At 33.8% G+C, this 19050-nt stretch overlaps 3 protein-coding genes across 4 annotated transcripts; 1 reads left to right on the top strand and 2 right to left on the bottom strand.

Moving 5' to 3' along the window:
* LOC110410949 (NADH-ubiquinone oxidoreductase 20 kDa subunit) lies at window positions 1-2287 on the bottom strand. Its single transcript, XM_021420906.2, is given in 4 exon segments — window positions 1-533; window positions 1729-2016; window positions 2018-2096; window positions 2099-2287. Coding segments are annotated over 4 exon segments (633 nt in total). The 5' UTR covers window positions 2130-2287; the 3' UTR covers window positions 1-298.
* A 591-nt stretch (window positions 2288-2878) lies between these two features.
* On the bottom strand, window positions 2879-8942 carry LOC110410603 (serine/threonine protein phosphatase 2A 55 kDa regulatory subunit B beta isoform-like). 2 transcript variants are annotated; one of them, XM_021420380.2, is made up of 14 exons: window positions 8215-8942; window positions 7192-7295; window positions 6967-7065; window positions 6732-6851; window positions 6357-6542; window positions 6083-6174; window positions 5649-5767; window positions 5261-5384; window positions 4999-5122; window positions 4762-4830; window positions 4560-4651; window positions 4075-4152; window positions 3850-3917; window positions 2879-3581 (listed from the first exon to the last, which is right to left on the bottom strand). In XM_021420380.2, exons 1-14 carry the CDS (start codon window positions 8327-8329, stop codon window positions 3439-3441), a joined length of 1533 nt encoding a protein of 510 aa, XP_021276055.1. In that variant the 5' UTR covers window positions 8330-8942; the 3' UTR covers window positions 2879-3438. The 2 variants fall into 2 exon arrangements, with proteins under 2 accessions (XP_021276055.1, XP_021276054.1); XM_021420379.2 differs by having other exon boundaries at window positions 6354-6542; window positions 8215-8940.
* Window positions 8943-13611: 4669 nt separating this feature from the next.
* LOC110411652 (SNF2 domain protein) lies at window positions 13612-18014 on the top strand. Its single transcript, XM_021421900.2, has 5 exons — window positions 13612-14391; window positions 15098-15150; window positions 16033-16199; window positions 16293-16444; window positions 16779-18014. Exons 1-5 carry the CDS (start codon window positions 13635-13637, stop codon window positions 17234-17236), a joined length of 1587 nt encoding a protein of 528 aa, XP_021277575.1. The 5' UTR covers window positions 13612-13634; the 3' UTR covers window positions 17237-18014.
* The last annotated feature ends 1036 nt before the right edge of the window (window positions 18015-19050 follow it).

Below are 19050 nucleotides of genomic sequence, written 5' to 3'. Positions count from 1 at the left end.
GAAAAAAAAAAAAAACCAATGAATTTATTCATTCCCATGTAAAACGACAAAATAAACATCCTTAGAACAACAGCACAGGTAGTTAAAACGAAAATTAAAGTCGGTGCAAATTGAAATTCCAAGTAATACAGGAAGTACAATCACCATACATGTAACAGAAACCTGATTTGTAAAACTCATGGACTTTATGTTCAAAACCGTTTTAATAATATATCTCTACATGGCATTTCACCAGAGAACTGATTTATTTTATCTTAACACTGCACCCAAAATAGCCCAGGAGCAACTTGTGATATCCTTACTTGTTCCACCAATGGAGGAAATCCTTGCGCCTGTTGATCTTTTTCTGCAACTGAAGAACTCCATATAGTAGAGCCTCAGCAGTGGGTGGGCAACCAGGTACATAGATGTCAACAGGGACAATTCTATCACAACCTCTAACAACAGAGTATGAGTAATGATAGTATCCACCACCATTCGCACAACTTCCCATAGAAATGACCCACCTAGGCTCTGGCATTTGGTCATAAACCCTGCAAAAATTCAACATGAAGGTCAAATTACCAAACCTCAAGCAATTTCTACAACCGTAGTACAGAAGGAAGAAGAAGAAGATGGCCGATGACTTGGTTCTTTGCCAAGTCATTCACACAAATTCCATGGAATCCCTTCCGTCAAACAAAAAATTTAGAGAATCCCTCAAGCCTAGAGTAATAAAATTCAAAATGAAGAAGATGCTATACATCATCAAGAAAATAAAGGACGGCAACAAATTTAGGGAATGCTACTAAAAGTTGTAAAACTTGGCAAAGAGTATGAGAACACCAGCAGAGGTAAAACTTTAAGGTTGCATCTATTTGCATGACTCTGAGAAATAAATCTAAATGTCAAATCACCGTTGAAACAACAAACATTTTTATGCACATCGCACTCCAAATTCACCATCATAACATAGCCTATAGCCCTAATCCATGCAAATAATAAGCCAGCTTCCGCAGACCCTTATCAGACTGTATAACAAGCAAAACAAGCCAGCTTAGCCTAGGTTGAACAACCATCGACATATAGTAATATGTTACTAGTTATGATTATTGGTTATTGACCAAAAACCTAATTCCTAACTTACCAAGCCAGATCACACAAACTTCTCCAGGACCATTCAAGCTAGACCTAAGTTGAGCTCCAGGTTGACAGCTTTAAAATCCATGTTCAGCCAACCAAGCTAAGGCCTTGAAAGATTACAGATAGCAACATGTTGTACCATAGTTTTTTATCTTCTTATCTCTTCAACAATTCCCCAAATCCAGGAAGAAACAAAAGACAAATTGAAAGTTGATTTAACCTTCTTTAGGGTTGATCCAATCACAATGTCTCATACAAGGGAGCAAGGAAAAATCATTTTGTTACACTGAACGAGAAACAGCCTCGGGTAGCTTTCACCTTTCAGATCATTTACTTTAGCCACCCTATTCCCTAAACAAAAATCCGTAAATTTCACAGAAATTGTCATCTAGCATATTACTATAAACCCAGCATATAGTAATATGTTACTAGTTATGACTTTGCAATTGTGCCTATCTTTAGTTCAAACCTAGCATTAGCTAAAAAGAATGTTGGGACTGCCAAAATTCACATTCTTAATCGCCCCAAAATTTAAAATATAAAGATAAAGAAAGGAGTATTAAATTAGTATAAAATAAAACCCTAAGAAATGAGATTAAAACATACCTGCGGAGAGCAGGGGCCATTTTGTTTGTGAGAGTGCCAGCGACAATCATGCAATCGGATTGGCGAGGGCTGGGCCTGAAAATGATACCGAAGCGATCGAAATCATAGCGAGAGGCACCGGCGTGCATCATTTCGACAGCACAGCAAGCGAGGCCGAAGGTCATAGGCCAGATGGACCCACGACGGGCCCAGTTCATGAGGTCATCGACCTTTGAGATCACATATTCAGCAGTCTTGGAAAGCCCAGCTGGAGGGCCGGAGGTGGAGGGAGGAGAAGGACGAGCGTAATGGAGGGGAGGAGGTGGAGGAGAGAGAAGGAAGGGTGGTGTGGAGAGAGAGAGCCCGCTGTGCGGAGAGGAGGTGTGGAGGCGATTGGCGGTGTTTCGGCTGATAAGAGCCATGGCTCGGTGGTTTCTGTAAAGAGAGAGAAATGACCTCCCCTTTGGAGATGGCGAGAGATTTGGAAGTATTGATTCGGTGAGGACTCTCAGATTATTGGTTCTGCTCCATGAAGCTATTAACTGGGTTCATTTTAGAAATGATAGGCCTGTCCGGGCCGTGTAAAATTGCTCAGACAAAGGAATGAGTTGAATTATATTTTTTTAAAATCTTCTAATTAAATTACGTGTATATATTTAATTTTAATATATATGTAAAATTTTGATTTATAAAAAATGATTAATTTATATATTATATAAAATTTATATATTTTTTAATAAATCATTAATTTATTACGTTAATTACAACAAGAAGGAAAATACTAACTACATGCATTTGATTAAATACAGGCAACTAGTCTCAGATATTTCTTTGATTTGTGATCATGAAAAGCTTTGATTGATGGTTTTTTGTTAAATTAATTGATTGACCTAATAATCACGCAGGCAAGATTTCAAGGCTAATTATTTGCCCCTTTCGTCATTTCATTTCCACAAGAAATGATGAACAATTGGCACTTCCATTACAAAAATCTAGGGAATACTTGTATAAATGGATTTGGTATTAATTTAACGCAAGTAACTATCAAAGTATATAATAATAATAATAATAATAATAATAGTAATAAGGGAGGGTCAGAAGATTGGTTTAAAGGAGGGGTTCTACTTCATCCCAAAACCAACACAAATCGGGAATTCCGTGGAGGAGGAGGAGAAAGAATAGTTAGAAATTAAATAACAATAATCGTAATGGAATATAACAAGTGTTAAATCTAAAGTTGAAAATGGTACAAGATTAAAGCACTAGGCCTCAGAGCTGCCTGTATCAATGAGAATTGATGCACCACATAAGTCCTTTTCCCTCAGATTTTTGGTTAAGATCCCATCAGTCTCAAACCCAGCAACATTGCAGCCTAATTAGAAGCGAGTTTGTTTTCAGTAGTTGGGAGTGCTACCATCATACTTTTTCTTCGACCTAAACAAAACCAAAATAGGGAGAGCACTGTGTCTATCCCTACAAAGAATATTAAATCAGTGGGCATGACCTGCCTGGAAGCATTAAAGTCAATGCACTACGTTGACAAATCAACAACAGCAACATTGAACCCCGGTGTTGGAAGACATGATAGAATTTCAATGAATCACCCAGAGTCTGGTAAATTGGTGCAGCTTCCGCATCATTAATTAGGGAAGAAGGCAAAGCAAATCTCTCCAAAAGCAAGCGGGAAAAGCTTTGCCCAGCAAAATAATCACGAGCCTTGTTGGATCATATTCATGCATAATACATGTAAAGACTATTTGATGCAGCGCATGCGAGAGAGTTTTCAGTTGGATGCCATGCTAGGTGTAGCAGCTTCGTTGTGAAATCGAAAGCATTTCCATTTGCATCAACTCCCGAGTTATCTGCTCCTTTCACTGAAAGTGGAAACAAAGAGATGCATGGAGACATAAATGCTAAATGAACCTCAAGCAAACGTACAAAAGTCGAAAAAATAAATACTTTCCATGAATCAATAATTGTTCAAAAACTAGTTACCTTAGAAAAAGGTTTTAAGCCTAATTCACTAATATCACAGCCCAGTGATTAAAAGAAGTCGTTATACAAAAATAAAGGGAGAGAAATTAAACTGATGGAACACAATCCAGATGTCTGGACTTTGTAAGAAGGGTGTGCAACACATACCACGTCTGACAACACCAGAGAGGCTACCAAGAGATCTTGAAGGCCTTGATGATGTCTGACTTTGTCTCCTGGAAATTCATTGCATAAATTACAAAGTGAATCTCTAACAATAAATGAGACATACCTTTTGATTCAAGACTTCACAAACCAAGAAAAGTAAAACAAGTCCCTCCGACAGCTACTCACATCATTATATCTACAATAGCCAACAACCTCAGAACATACCTCATTGGGTTTTTGCTGGCTTCCAGTGTTGTTGCTTCTGTACTACCTTCAGAACAACCAAACACCCGAAACAGATTGCTGGAGTCACAAAAAACACTACATTATATACTGGTTGATGATGGAATCTCTTGGATTCCTTCTCTTGTACATTCATGCCTTTTAAGTTTTGTTTTCTGCTTGCTGGGATTGTGTGCATTGTTGATTGCATAGGTTCACACCCAGCAGCTTATTTCGTTCTGATGGGCTCTTTTGTTTGGTGCCTTGATAGTGTATTGGGGAAATATGCTTATCTTTGTCTAAAGGCATATCAACCAATATGCAGCCATCTTGATGATGTTCTTGCCATGGGAATTTTTTCCATTCCCTATTTATTAATGGATGATATCTTATGATTTCCCAAAAAATATATAATGACCAGGTCCTTCCATATTGTTGATGTTTTATTTAAGATGATAAAAAGAATTATTCAAATGTCTAAACTATACCTGTAGGAACCAGTAGCCACTCGAAGTCCATCTCCACTTAGACAACACTCAAATTTGTCAAAGATAGAATCATTTTCATAAAGATCGCAAAGCTGCTCAAGGTCCAAGAAAGAAAAAAATCACCCATCATATAGGGTAAATGTAGTGTCTCTTTTTTAAATATTACCTAAACCCTACAAAGAATCTTAGAAGAATATATTACCTTTGGTCTAAGATATTCATGAACCTGGAAAGTCGCAACTGGACCAGAATCCATATTTATGTCCCACAACTGACAGCCAAGAAACCAAAACCTTGTTACAGAACAATAGAAGAGAAGGAAGGAGTAAATAAATATAGAAATTCAGCTATTATACTAGCATCACATCTGGTAGTTATGACACAACAGCAAAGTGCTGCTCAAAAGAGAAAAACTAATTTCACATAAAAATATATCAACCTTAAGGGTCATGTAATCACGACTTAGGATATGTCTTCCATCCTTGGCAAACTTAATGTCTGAGATTGATGCTATGATCTCTGTGAAAAAAGACCTGGAGCTGGGAGCCTCTTGTTCCTCAAACCTATACCATCAAAATTCTTATAAAAACATAGAGAAAACAACATGAAAGAAAACACAATTAAAGTATCTAAAGCTAATAATGATCCAAGCACTATAATAAATAAACCAATAAAAAACAGAAATACCACATGTCACTTACAATTTGCTGTGAGTATCACACAGCGCAGACTGGCGCATATCAATAAGACGAATTGAACCCTTTGAACTACTATATGCTAACATATTACAGTGTGTAGGATGAAATTCTGCTGAAGTTATCACCTCTGCAAGTATGAATGCAAGCAAATGAATCATACAGACATGAGAAATACATATAGTCTTACTTTTTAGGGAAACATCATAAATTGGCAGCACTGATGTTTGCAAACGCCAAACAGTAAAGTGAAGAGAGTCAATGAAGAACAGGAGAGAGAGAGAGAGTTGATTCTAATAATAACCAACTCTAAACTCTTAATAAGCAACAGAAGATAAACAATTAAAAAAATCCAAATAGATAAATAATTGAAATTTTGGAAATGGATTCCCACCGGTCAAATCCTCCATATTTGCAGGTTTCACATCGACGATGTTAAAACTTTGGTTGCTAATTTCCAGGTTCCACAGATTAATTCGCAGGTCGTCAGCCGAAATAAAAGTTTCACCATCACTACAAATCAAGAAGAAAGGAACTTATACAAATCAAGAAGAAAGGAACAATAAGTATTTAGTAAAATCATGAACATGATACCTTAGAACACCAAGCATTTCAGGTTCAAAAATCAAACAGCAATTTCTATGACTCTCTCAATCTATAATTTTTCTAAATGCCCCCCACCCCACCCCATCCACACACACAAATTATAAAAAAACTCAGCCGCAATAAAGTGGAATCTCAATAGAAAATAAAAGACATGTACCATATATAAGGATTAAGAGGGGAAAAAGAGGTCGGGGCTAAATTCAATCAAATAAGTGGACATACCTGTTATTGGATATGGAATTAATATGATAGTCATGAGCATGAGCGTATATTCTTCGACATCTAGCCATAAGGTTCGTCTCATGACTGGTTACCTAATTACAACAGAAGCATTAAGTGTTAGATCAGCAAATCATATATACAATAATGTTGACATATAAAACATTGCAGAAACCAGCTCTTGAAACATGACAAAACTAACATAATAGGTTCTGAAAGAATCAAAATATATGAAAGTTTAATTGTTATTCTTAGAATCTGGATTGAGTACAACTACCACAGGCAACTGCAAAGATGAGAAACCCCCAGTAGGGAATGAAAATTCATTGCTTGTGCATCCTCCATTTGCAATGTACTGTTTGGAGCTTGTTGATATATTTGAACCAACAATAGGACCATTTCCCATGGCTTTTGTGGAGTCCATATTCATGTCACATACTTTTTTAACCTTCTTTTCTTGAACCTGTCCAAAGTAGAAATGGAATTAGAAAAACTAACTAGCAAGGTTACATTTGTAGATTTGCTGTGTCAGTGCTTTTTGAATTTTGATTCTCCTTTGAAAAATATTTACAGGGAGACCATCACTATACCAATCTGTGTAGAACTTCATAAGAGTAAAATCCAGAATAAAAAAAAAATATGCTTTACCTACCTTCCAGAACTTGATTGTTTTGTCATTAGTAGACAAAAGAAACAGAGCACCATTAGCTGACTGGCACCATCTAATTTTGTTAATTTTCTCCTCAATTTCCAAGCTCTTAAGATAGTCAAACTGTATTAAACCAATAAAGTTGAACATTTCAATAGATGTTCAAGGCCAGAAATGTGTAAGTATGTAAACCCAAACAATTCTATGTTTAAGTATGCCATATACCACACATAAATACCTCAGGTTCATGGCTCTGAAACTCTGTTTTATAGCGAAACTCAGGGTGCCTGTTTATTGGATAATCCATTCTCTCTAAATCTCTTCGATGTCCAACATGCTACATATGGTACATTTATATCACAGAACCATATTACAAAATGCAACAACAGAACACTGGAGAAAAATAGTGCATGAAAGAACCTAGCTTCAGAAATATAAAGAAGAAAACACTTAGTATACATACGTCACGAGTGTCAGTCCTTTCAAACAAAACCACCCGACCTCCACGATCTCCAGTAGCAAGGTGATCACCACTTCTATCAAATTCAATAGCAGATATGATATCAACTGAGAAATAAAAAACAGCATGTAAATGGAGTGAACCGAGGAAGCAGAACTAGTAAGACAAGCAAGTACCAAGCACATCATACCCACAACTGTTTTCTTCACACAGGAAAAATCATCGACAAAAGGGCATCATGGAAAATACGATCTCCTTAAAATTTTAATTTAAATCCATCTCCAGTTTGAGGAGGATGAAAGGAAGAGCAAAGCTAACAATAGCCCAGCCAATATAGTTCACATAGAGAAATAAGAAACTCTGATTCCTACCAGCCCAATACAAACAGTAACTCATAAACCTGGTTATTTCACATGGCTAGAGTTCTAAGTCAGACCATTTGATTAGTTCACTCGCACCTTTTTCCATTTTCTACAATACCCACCATGTGAAAGAACCTAAAGTCAAGAACATCAATCACGCAGGCAAACTCAGTCTCTTACCAGCAAAGACTTGTCTAGTGCCTTCTTGTCATTGGGCACCAGCCTCCAAGACCCTAGTAATAAGATCAATTTGCAGAAAACAACGGCCAAGCATTTATGAAATAACAAGTTGATTGAATTAATTATTCCGATCATTCAGACAATAACAACTAATCTCAGCTAAAACTCAACTGCTAAGCATAGAACAGATCGATAAACCACAATTTACACGCCATTGCTCCACATCACACTTCATGAAGCTACACAGTGATCAAGCTCGACCTAGATCCTAACATTATACCGTAATCCAACCGAATATATATCAAATAGAGCTCACTTATTACCAATTTAAGCAGAGGAAATTGAAATAGCAATGAAGGGAAACGATTACATAAGCAAATTTGGAGCTATAAGATTTAAAAACATTAAAATTCGATCATTCATAAACAGTGAGACACAATCAAACCCTAAGAGAAATCCCATCTAATAAATCCAAATATTGCACCTTCCTGTACTTCCTCTCCGGCCGTCCGTTCTCCGAACACCTGCGAGAATTTCCACTCCAGCGGCTGTGACCCTCCCACCGGAGCTATGGCTGCTTCAGCACCGCCGTTGTTCATTGTTTTCCCCCCCAAAGAAAAGAACAGAGAAATTAAACCGATTCCACCTCAGGAAACAAAATAAAAGCAAACTCAATGCATCAACAAGCCGATCTGGCACTCAGATTCACAACAAAAACGAAACACTTCATCGATTCGAAGCAATCTCCATTGAGAAATGCAAGCTCTCGATCGATCATCTATAAATTAAAAACAGCTTCACAATGAAAAATTATCGGCGTTTTCTCTCTCTCTTTTGCTTTTACCGGCAATGAACATCGATTGGATATTATTTTTAAAGAAAAACAAATAAGTTTCTCTTTCGAGAAAATGAACAAAGACTAGATTTCACTCTCTCTTCCCTACTCTTTCTCCGTCGATTGAGACTCTCACAGTTTTTCTTTATTTTTCTTTTAAATTGGGAGAAGAAGAGGAAAAAAATGGAGATTGGAAGACAATGACGGAGCAGGAAATGCGACGTAGCTTTTTGGCTGATTATTGGATCTCTCTCCTTCTTTTTTCCTTTTTCTTTTTCCTTTTATGTTTATTTGGTGATTAATTAAGCGAATATTGAGATGTAAATTGCCCTACGAGATGGAAAAATTGGGAATGGATGGGCTCTAGCTATTAGCCATTTGATGAAAACGACGTGGACTTTGGTTTCAATTTTAATAGCCTAAGCTTCTCAACTTTATGGATGAGGTTGAGGCCATGTTTGGCGTAGATTACAATGCCCTCTCCTTCTCCTTCCCTTTTGTTTTTGCTTTTCAATTATAACCCAATTTTTGTCCTTAAACAAAACACCCATAATAACACCAAGAATCTTCCGCTTTTGAAAGTGGGATTTTTTAAAAATATTTTATTTTATTTTTTGAACAGTTTTTAATTTTATTTCATATACTCTAGAGTATTTCGAGTTTTTTTTTTTAGCACACTCTCAATGGTATCTCTAGTTTTATTTAGTTATAATTTTTTTTCAAATGATTTTAAAAGTGTATTCTTTTATATTAATGTGATATATTCAGAATTTTAATTACAAAATATTTTTTATGAGAATCAATAAAGAAACGAAACTTTTCTAGGTAATAATCGGATTAATTCACATGGATTTAGGGTATAAAAAAATAGTGAGTTATTTAAATTTAACAAATATTTTAAAAAGCTCTTTAAGTATTTAATAAAGTTAAAATAAATTATTTTTTATAATATTCAATTAAAATCATATATTTTTGTTTTAAATTAAATGTATCTTTCTCACCAACCGTTTACTAATTATTATTAATAAAAATATTATTTATTATTTTTATATTACACGACACTAACATGACCTTAATATAAAAAATGAAAAATATTATATAATTCATGTTATCAAATCATATCAATATATCACATTATCATATTAATATATCACGTGATATAAAATTATAAGTAACATCTTAATTAATATGAATTAATTAACTTTTAATTATAAAGATTTATCTGATTAAAAATAAACATATATGAACTTAATTGAATATAAGGTAAAGAATAAGAGTTTATTTAATTTTTTTTAAATAATTTAGTAATTTTTAAAATATTATACTTTTAAATTTAAGTAAAAAAATTAAAGATTTTTTTTTTTTTGCTTTAAAAGGGAGAAAAATGTGAGGTGAATTATAAAATATAGGCGTATAGTATTTGTTGTAAGATAAAGTTGATGGTGCCTGGATAAGATTGAAATCAAAATGGAATATTTTCCTGGACTGTACATAAAGCAACATGCAAAAACTATTTTCCTTAGTTTGAAAGTAGTATTCGAAATTAACAACTGCAGCCCTTGTGGATTCGTCGATTTCGTGTTATTCGTATCCTAAATATGAATTCATGTTTGATTTACAAGGAAATCTGTTTTATTAGTGTAGCGGTGACCTATTTTTAATGTTCTGCATAAGATTTACAATAAATAATTTCTTTGACATATGATATTAAATTATGTGTCACGAATTTTATGTCAATGAGCCTTCTTTCATTTGATAAAAATATCTTTTTGATTAAAAATATAAATCATTAACAAGTGATATTAAAACTTATTCAACTCTTTATTAATAAAAAAAGTTTTTTTTTCAAATGATAAATATGTATTTTGAGTTGAAAATATAAATATGTTACGTATGTATCTAATTTAAAAATTCGAATGATTTAAATTTATTATTCTTAAAAAATTTATATTAATACATAATACAAAAGGTTATATTATTGCAAAGTTGGCAGGTAACATTCCAATAAGACAATGAGATGTGCAAAATGTGTTAATTTTTATCTATACTCTAAACACTTAAAATTATGCTAACGTGTATAAAGCACTTAGCCTGTTTCTTAATTATATGGGGTGGAATGACGATTGCATTGCAGCATAGCTTAACCAACTTTAAGATAATTGTATAATAAGCTATAAAATAAGCTACTTTCCGATGCAAAGCCCTTTCTTTTTGTTTGCTTCCAATAAAAAACCAAATGCAACATTCTCTTCCCCGTTGTACCTGGATGCAGTATCATTAGTCTTGGACGATATTAGGACGGGAGCTTAAGACAAAAATAATCTAAGAAACCAATGTTGGCGCTGGTACGCGGTTACTCTGCTTTGGTTACATAATTACCAATACAAAATATTAAGATTTAAGATGTTCATGTCACTTAGTTGACTATCAATTTTAGTTTTAGATACAAATTATTTAATAAAACTAAAATTCGATACTTAATTATGATATTTTTTTTAACTTTAAGTACATAATCAAATATTTAATCATAATTCAAGTACTAAATATGTGGTTTGTCCCTTCTCCTTATTCCTATTTGCTTCCACAAACGAAATGTTTCAAGAGTTAGCTCTCCGAAAAATATACACGTGGATATTAAAAATAAATGTTTTACATTTCAACAAGGACAAAAGGAAATTAGTAAAGTGTTATTTCCTTAACTAGACGAAGATTTATCTAAAATCTGAATGTACCATCCACAATTAACAATATTAATTATTAAACTAAATAAAAGGAAGAAGTTGTGAGATGCTTTAATATTCTCATTTGACTTTTCTTCTTATTTAAATATTTAGATTATCTAATTTATTTTATATTTATTTTGGTGACTTTAGTATCTTTACTTATCATTATTATTAGCCAACACGTCCCTTTATCAAGTTAAAAGATTATCAATCTCTTTTTCTTTTTTGGTTTTTTAGAAAGTCTTTAATTCTTAATTATTATATAGTCCTATCACCCCTCATTACGTGTAACCAAAAAAAACTCATAAATTATAATATAAATGTAAGCATCTCATTTCTGCACATTGCATATCAATGGATACTTTACAAATGGATACTCGACGTTACATGAGCCAATTAAGTAAGATTAATGTATTTTATAATTAAATTTAAATTGTGGTTTAAGAGTATTCACTATTTAAATTCGATTATAAATAATTTTTTTATTATTAATTTTTAATTATATTATTTTTATTTATAAATTATTTATAATTAATATAATACTTATCAAAATTCATTAATTGTTCTAAATACTTTTAAATTTTAAATTTTTATGAACTAACCTCAATTTATTAATTTTAATTTTTATTAATAATATACATAAAAAATTAATTTAAATTTATTTTATTTGAGTATTAAACCGATAACAGTCAGAATAAGGATTCAAATAATAATTTAAAATTTTAATTGGGCATTTGTAGAGTTTGGTACTTTAAAAATAATAAGATTCATGTTAAAATACCTAAAATGTAATGAATAATTTATTCATTGATATCTCTACATTGTGAAAATAAAAATTAAAAAATAATAATTAGTTTTTATGGTGATAAGTAAAATACTCTTAAGTAACGTTTGGTACGAGGAAGTGAGAGCACATTCCCTGTAATGTGTTCAATTAAATTATATTACAGTGTTTATTTTGCAATAGACTATTGCAATCACATTACATTGCACTCTACAATGTTTTTAAAGATAATTTTACCATTAAACTTTATTACCTTATTAAAAATATTTTATAATATTATAATTAAAATAAAATATATAATATAAGAATAAAAAATAAAATAAAATAAAATATAAAAAATTAAAATTTATATAATATAAGTAAAACAAATTAAAATAAAATATATAATATAAAAATATATATTAAATAAATAAAATAAAATATATAAGATTATAATAATAAATAAAAATAAAATATATGACATTAAAAATATATTTAAGAGATGATATTATATAAAAATTAATAATAAAAAATATAAATATATTAAAAATAAAATATATAAGATTATAATAATAAATAAAAATAAAATATTTTATAATGTTATAATTAAAATAAAAAATATTAACTTAAAATATATAATATAAGAATAAAAAATTAAAGTAAAATAAAATATAAAACATTAAAATTTATATAATATAGGTAAAATAAATGAAAATAAAATATATAATATAAAAATTATATTAAATAAATGAAAATAAAATATATAAGATTATAATAATAAATAAAAATAAAATATATAACATTAAAAGTATATGTAAGTGATGATATTATATAAAAATTAATAATAAAAATATAAATATATTAAACTTATATTTTAATAATTATGAGTAATTTTAAAAATTAACATTACATTCCCAACAAAGTACTTGTAAAACAAACGTTGCAATGTTATCTTTTTTACATTTTAATCATTATTTTGTTTGTATATCAAATACTGTAATGCTATTTTTTCTGCAATAACATTACTTACAATCATATTACCTTCAATCACATTATATTATAAAGTATCTAACGTTATTTTAGAGCATGACAATTACTATCATAACAATGATGTATACAATTTAGTAAATCATGGTAATTAACCATCCATTTTCTTAAAAAATTTCTCATATTTCTTCAAATTCTTTCCCACATGTCTAATGCATATTGCGACTGTAAATCTCCCTCCACTTATACCAAGTGCCAACTGAATTAACAGACAAGATAATATGGCTGGGAGAAACAAACACAAGGAAAGAACTTGTCAAAAAAAAAAAACTCCACAAAATATTAAAATTTAGTTGTTTTTTTTCTGTTGGGGGAGGTGGGGGTTCATTTTTTTGAAATGTCATTGGCTCCAATTCAAATGCGTGACGTTACCAAAATACCCCCAACTTCCCTCCCCTTTCTCCACTTTCGAACGCTGTTCCCCGCATAACTAGGGTTTCACTCTCAGCCTGCAATTCCACCACACTCACTCTCCCAACTCTCACCACCTTCCCTTCATATTCTCTCCACGGTTCACTCAGTTTTGAAATTTCAAAATGATACAATCGAATTCAAATTCCAGCGCCAACAATCCAAAACCACCGGACACTTACCAACCCATGTTAACAGAATCCGTCCAGCGGTTTTTAAGCGAGTACCGTAACGGCGCAACCGATTTCTCCAATTTCACCTCTATTTTCTCTCGCTTGCTACAGACTTTACCAGATCCGCCCCTCGAATTCGTCTGGTTTTACTCCGCAGTAACTTTCCACTCCACTAAATTCGACTCTCCGAATTCAATATCCGCTTCCAAAGACCTTTTCCAGCTTCTGGTCTCCTGCTCCGCTTCTTGTAAGCCCGTTACAAGAATCTCCGTACTTGCTCCCGTTATTTACGAGCTGTTCCGTTTAGCTTTTGATCGTAAAGAGTTAAAGAAAGAAGTGGAGAGTTTGCTAGAAGGGATTGTTAGTTACATTAGCATATGTTGCGGTATGGAAGCTGAGGGAAACGACGACTTGAGTTCGCGTTTTGTGGATTTGTTGCGCGTTTGGATGGTGGATAGAGGTAGGGAAGAGGAAGGTGAAAAGAGAGATTACTTGAAGGTGTTTTTTCCAATTGCTAGCGAAGAAGTTCGAAAAATGATTGGCGGAGGCTGTAGGGTTTGGTATTTGGCTGGTGTTGTTATGTGTCAGGCTTTTCTGCTGAGGTTGTGCTTGAAATTTGGGGCTGAGATTTCAAAATTGGAGTTGGAGAAAGACGTGCATGATTGCGCGGTTCAAATGATAACTGGGTTTCGGAATTTTTACTTTCTGGGTAAGGCTTTCTTTTTCTTGTTCTTGTCAGTGGATATGTTTTTATTTGAAAATTTGGATCGATGTAGCTGTTTTTTCTTCACTGTTCTAGATTCTAAAATGGCATAAACTTTACTAACTGCATTGACGCTGATATTGCTAAATTGATAGGGATGAACTCGCTTGTTTATCTCAGATGTTTAGTCTCTAGGTTGACTTTGATATCAACATTAGCACTGCGTTACTAATTATATATACAATTTTCATCGAAGGCAACTTTTGCTCTTTGCTTTGGCCGTTTCTTTATAAAGCAAATAGCAAAAACTTATTTGGTTAATCTTACGAGTAACCGGATAAAGTTAACACCAACCCAACCATGGTAGATGCCCGTAGAATTGACTTAACTTCATGCCTTTTGCTGCCCATGCATGTATGTGTTTGCTTGTGCACACATGCCTTGGAAAGCATTGAGCAAGTAGTAAAAGTCACAATCAAGCAGGTGCGTCAATCATTTTTTCTTTTCCCTTGTGGACAAATATTTGATTGACATATTGTATATAGAGCCACTGTTGGGAATCTGATGTCTTCTTCTGCTTGACAAGGCTTTTGTTCCTGCCTTAGTGCCAGCAATGGCATGATATTCTTTTTCTTAGTGGGGTTTTTGTTTTTATCCTTCTCCTGTTCAGTTGTCAATGTAGTAGTTCTAACTCATTGTTGGTGCGTAACAGATATCCTTTTCAGGATGCTGTTGGAACCAGTTTTACCCATTACCTCTCTACTGGTCAGTTTCTTCACTCTTTCTTGCTTTAATTTTTAATGCCTCCCTACTTACTATTCAAGAGTTAGATTCAGCTTTTGGTTATTCAAGAAGGAATTTTTGTAGTCTCACACCATAGAGCCAAGCATTTTTAATATTTTTTTGAATTGAAAAATAGAACAGTAGAAGATACATTGTAGAGAGTCCAATGGCGACATGTTGAAACAAGACTAGAAAGATATTTCGCTATTTGTAATCCCCTTGAGGAAACATCTTGTTCTTGATATGCTAGATCCTAGTCTAGTCCTTGCTTTTAGTTTTTATCATTAATTACCACTCTGTTCTGTACTTGTGGTTACTGTACTAAATAAATGTTTTAGACATGAGCTTCAATTTAATGGAACGAGTCGCATATCCTATTTGTCATCTCTTCTTAACCACGGCTGCTTGTTTATCATCAGTGGATGCTGAGAATCAGCAAGACTTTGTCTTTGGCAATGTGACCATCAGTGGTCATTGCTGATGGTCACATTGCCTGCTGGCTATCACCAGTAAGAATCATCTATGGACAAATATTTCTGTTTTTTTAATATTGACTATAATCACCTAGCATTATTTATGCCTATGAGTGGTTGTTTAGAACAATGTTTTATCTAACACTGAAAATAGATTGTTTTCCTTAAAAATAATTTTCTTGAAATAGTTTCCCTCAAGATTATTTTTTGGGGACCAAACAAAAAACTTCCAAGCTGTTGTCTTTCTCTAGTAGTTTTAAATTCCTTGGACATTTGAAATGTTCAAACTATCTACTTTGCACTTTGAGCTTCTGAGTTGTTTAATATGTTTGAAATAAGGTTGGTTGTACTTGCCCCTGAGATACTTGAATAAACCTTCATTTTACTGCAGGGCCATGGAAATGAAATTCTTTTAAGAGAAATTTTGTATGATGCTGTAATAACGATGGACCATACATTCCTCTGTCCCCAGGGGGGGATTCTGCTACCTGGCAAACAATTAAAAGATCTTGCTTTGACATGGTCCTTTGTTGCTGACAATGCCATATGGTCAGTGAGGTATGATTATGAATGTGAGGACTGGCAGATGCCATTGTTATTTATTAGAATATCTCATCCAGGAATCTCATGAGTCACAATCTAATGCCACAGGGAGAATGGTAACCAGACCAAAGCTATCTCTTACATAAATGCTTTCTCTGAATCTTGCCTACCCTCTCAGTTGATCAATTGGGTTACTAGTCAGACAGGGATGGGGGACAAAGCAAGGAGCCTAAATGTTTCCACTCCCGTAGCTCTGATCAGTGAGTTGCCTGCTATCTCTATGCTCTTGTCATTTGTTGTCACTTGTCAGGACTTCAGCACCTGTTTCAATGGATTGTCCAGTTAAGATTGTCAGCATGCTATGTGATGATATGAAGATATTTTGTTCTTACTGTTGTCCAAAGTGGAGCATATGTAATCACTAGTCCAGCAACCTCTGCATTGGATGTGTCGCATTTTCGGTAGCTAAAAGTGCGAATTTGGAAGACATCTAACCATATGACGCACATGATTTGTAATTCTTTCCTCTTTATTCTAATAATTTTTCGACATTGGTTTCTTAAGTGTCTAACTATAAAGTGGCTGCATTTTCAGAGTGGCTTCTCATCATTGAGGATCAAGGTGTGAGAATATTTGAATGTGACATCTCCAAGGTTTATGCCAAGGCAGTGCTTTGCAAGTCAAGGGCTGAATATGAGATCCCGGTTGTTAAGACCAATGGCAAAATTTTGGGTCAAAATTTTGTTTACATGGTTCATGAAGGGAGAGAAGCCAAGAAAGCTGATGGTGATCTGGAGATGATTGATTCTATGGATACTGTTCCCTTGACCGCTCCTTGCTTGATGAAATCAACACCAACTGATGGTGTAAGAAAACGCAAAGAAGGGAGCAATGTTGAAGAGGAAATACCTGTTAAGTTTGTAAAGTATCACTTTCATGAAAATTTGGTCAGGGAGAAGCTTTTGTCTTTGGCTAAAGATGATGGTTTGAGTAGTGGGAGTGAGGTTGACAATCCAGCTTCAGATGAAGATATGAAAGATGTGGAACAATAAGTTCCGACTAAGGCAGCAACTTGATCACAGTAAACAAAATGATTTTGGTGAATGTGGTTTCTGAGACAGTTACTGCTGTTACAGTCAATTTCGACGAAGAGCAGATGAGAACATTCTGCAACTGAATTTACTCTATTCCATATCTTATATTTTGAGGTTGGCTGCATGCCGATAAAGATAGAAATGCGGCTTGTGATCTTTTTGTCCATTTTTTGAAGGCCAAGTTTATGATTCAGCCTTACCCCAAACTTGATGATTCTCTTAGTTGTATCAATATTTGAAGGCTTTGTGGCTGAAGAAGTCAGTATTTTGACATTGGATGATGGCTTCTCACTTCAGCATCGGCTTCTAAATCACCCCCTCGAATTGTTCATTATGCCATTGTAGAGGAAATATATCCAAGTTATTGTAGTATATGATCTGCGCAAAGGAATCAAGTAGTAATAGAAGTGAAATTAACTGCCCATATTTCATTTCTCTCTTTCCCTCTTCATTTCTAATGAGATAGCATGGAGAAGGTGCTTTAGTTCAGGACTCTCCTGATTGCTGGATTTGGCCATGACAGGTGGATGAATTCCCTTTTCCCTTGTTGAACTTGGGGCCTTTGGGCCGGGCTGAGCTTGAGTATCCACTATATAAACTCATCATAATCTTCCAAAGCGTAAAAGATTTCATCTCTCCAGACCAACCCTAAGCTGGGCTGCCGACATCGTTCTAGTTTCAGCATTCACTTGCCCACTTTCCCACTCTTTTGGAAAGGGTACATTGGAAGTATAGCTCAATGAGTTAGAACTCCGAATTCCAAATCCTACCGACACTAGAAATATGCCAAGGACTGATTCGTGCTTTGGCGTTACATTTTAGACCAAAAAGATTTTGCATTGCAATAATTTTTATTGCAAAAGGAAATGAAGAAAAAGGCTAGATTTCTTTGTAGGGGGAACTGACCTGCATAAAAGGAAAAGGCATTAATTCATCACGTGTAATTCATGGTAGGTCCCAATCCGAGAACGCTCTCCAACCATAAAATAATTAAGGCCAAGATCTCAACACTTTTGTCTTTTCGTATTACTAATATTTTTAATAGATATAAAAAATTGCTGATCAAATTACATATTAGTTACATTACATGGACATCCCAATTATTACGATACAATCGCCTGTAATACAAGCAAAGTGTACAATCTTCTTCATATTAACGACACGTGGCTTCTCTTCCCCCGTGATGTGATTACTGTGACGTGAGGGCACGAGAAGTTCCCCCAAAAAAGAACACCATAAAATTTTCACCAAACGCCCACCCTTTTTGTGCCATGTAAGCTTGGAGGAGAAAATTGCTATTTTCTTTTTTTCCTTAAAACCTTTGCTTTGGTCCAAATCCTCCTCTGCCCCCATGTACTTCAATGCCAATCAACTAATCCTGTCGCCGACACTTATTAATTATAATAATAATAATAATAATAAAGGATAGAAGCTTCCCTTTGGCTTTACATTTCAGAAACAAAAAGAAAGTAAAAGGGGCAAAATACGTAGATTTTCATGACTTTGTCTTTTCCAATCGCCTACGTAAGAAAATTCCTTATTGTTTCTCTGTCTACTCTGTGATTTATGATTAGTTTTTGGATTTAATAAATTAAGAGCTAAATGTTACAAATGAAGTTTAATGCAAAGTTATAAAGCCCCAAATTAATCGGATCTGATTTATGGGTCGACTCAGTTGGACCACCGCTGTGTCGGTGCTGACCGTTGCAAGGCAAAGCTTGGTCTCAAAATGTACAAAAAGGAAGAAAATTTCCCGTAATGTATACATCCTA

The sequence above is a fragment of the Theobroma umbraticum genome, unplaced genomic scaffold, assembly GCF_002168275.2.
Source record: "Theobroma umbraticum cultivar Fairchild unplaced genomic scaffold, ASM216827v3 scaffold_56.0, whole genome shotgun sequence".
NCBI classification, from domain to species: domain Eukaryota; kingdom Viridiplantae; phylum Streptophyta; class Magnoliopsida; order Malvales; family Malvaceae; genus Theobroma; species Theobroma umbraticum.
Note: the sequence above shows the minus strand (reverse complement) of the source record. Positions and strands in the feature narration are given on the sequence as shown.

Bases quoted from the DNA above. Each gene is read 5' to 3' on its own strand.
- LOC110410603 (XM_021420379.2), bottom strand. From the start codon at position 8,329: ATGAACAACGGCGGTGCTGAAGCAGCCATAGCTCCGGTGGGAGGGTCA. The intron at 6,852-6,966 runs GTATTTATGTGT...GGTTTAATACAG, and splicing joins TTCAGAGCCATGAACCTGAG to TTTGACTATCTTAAGAGCTT. The intron at 5,768-6,082 runs GTATGTCCACTT...CTTGATTTGTAG, and splicing joins AATTCCATATCCAATAACAG to TGATGGTGAAACTTTTATTT.
- LOC110411652 (XM_021421900.2), top strand. From the start codon at position 13,635: ATGATACAATCGAATTCAAATTCCAGCGCCAACAATCCAAAACCACCG. The intron at 15,151-16,032 runs GTCAGTTTCTTC...ATTTTACTGCAG, and splicing joins TACCCATTACCTCTCTACTG to GGCCATGGAAATGAAATTCT. The intron at 16,445-16,778 runs GTGAGTTGCCTG...CTGCATTTTCAG, and splicing joins CACTCCCGTAGCTCTGATCA to AGTGGCTTCTCATCATTGAG.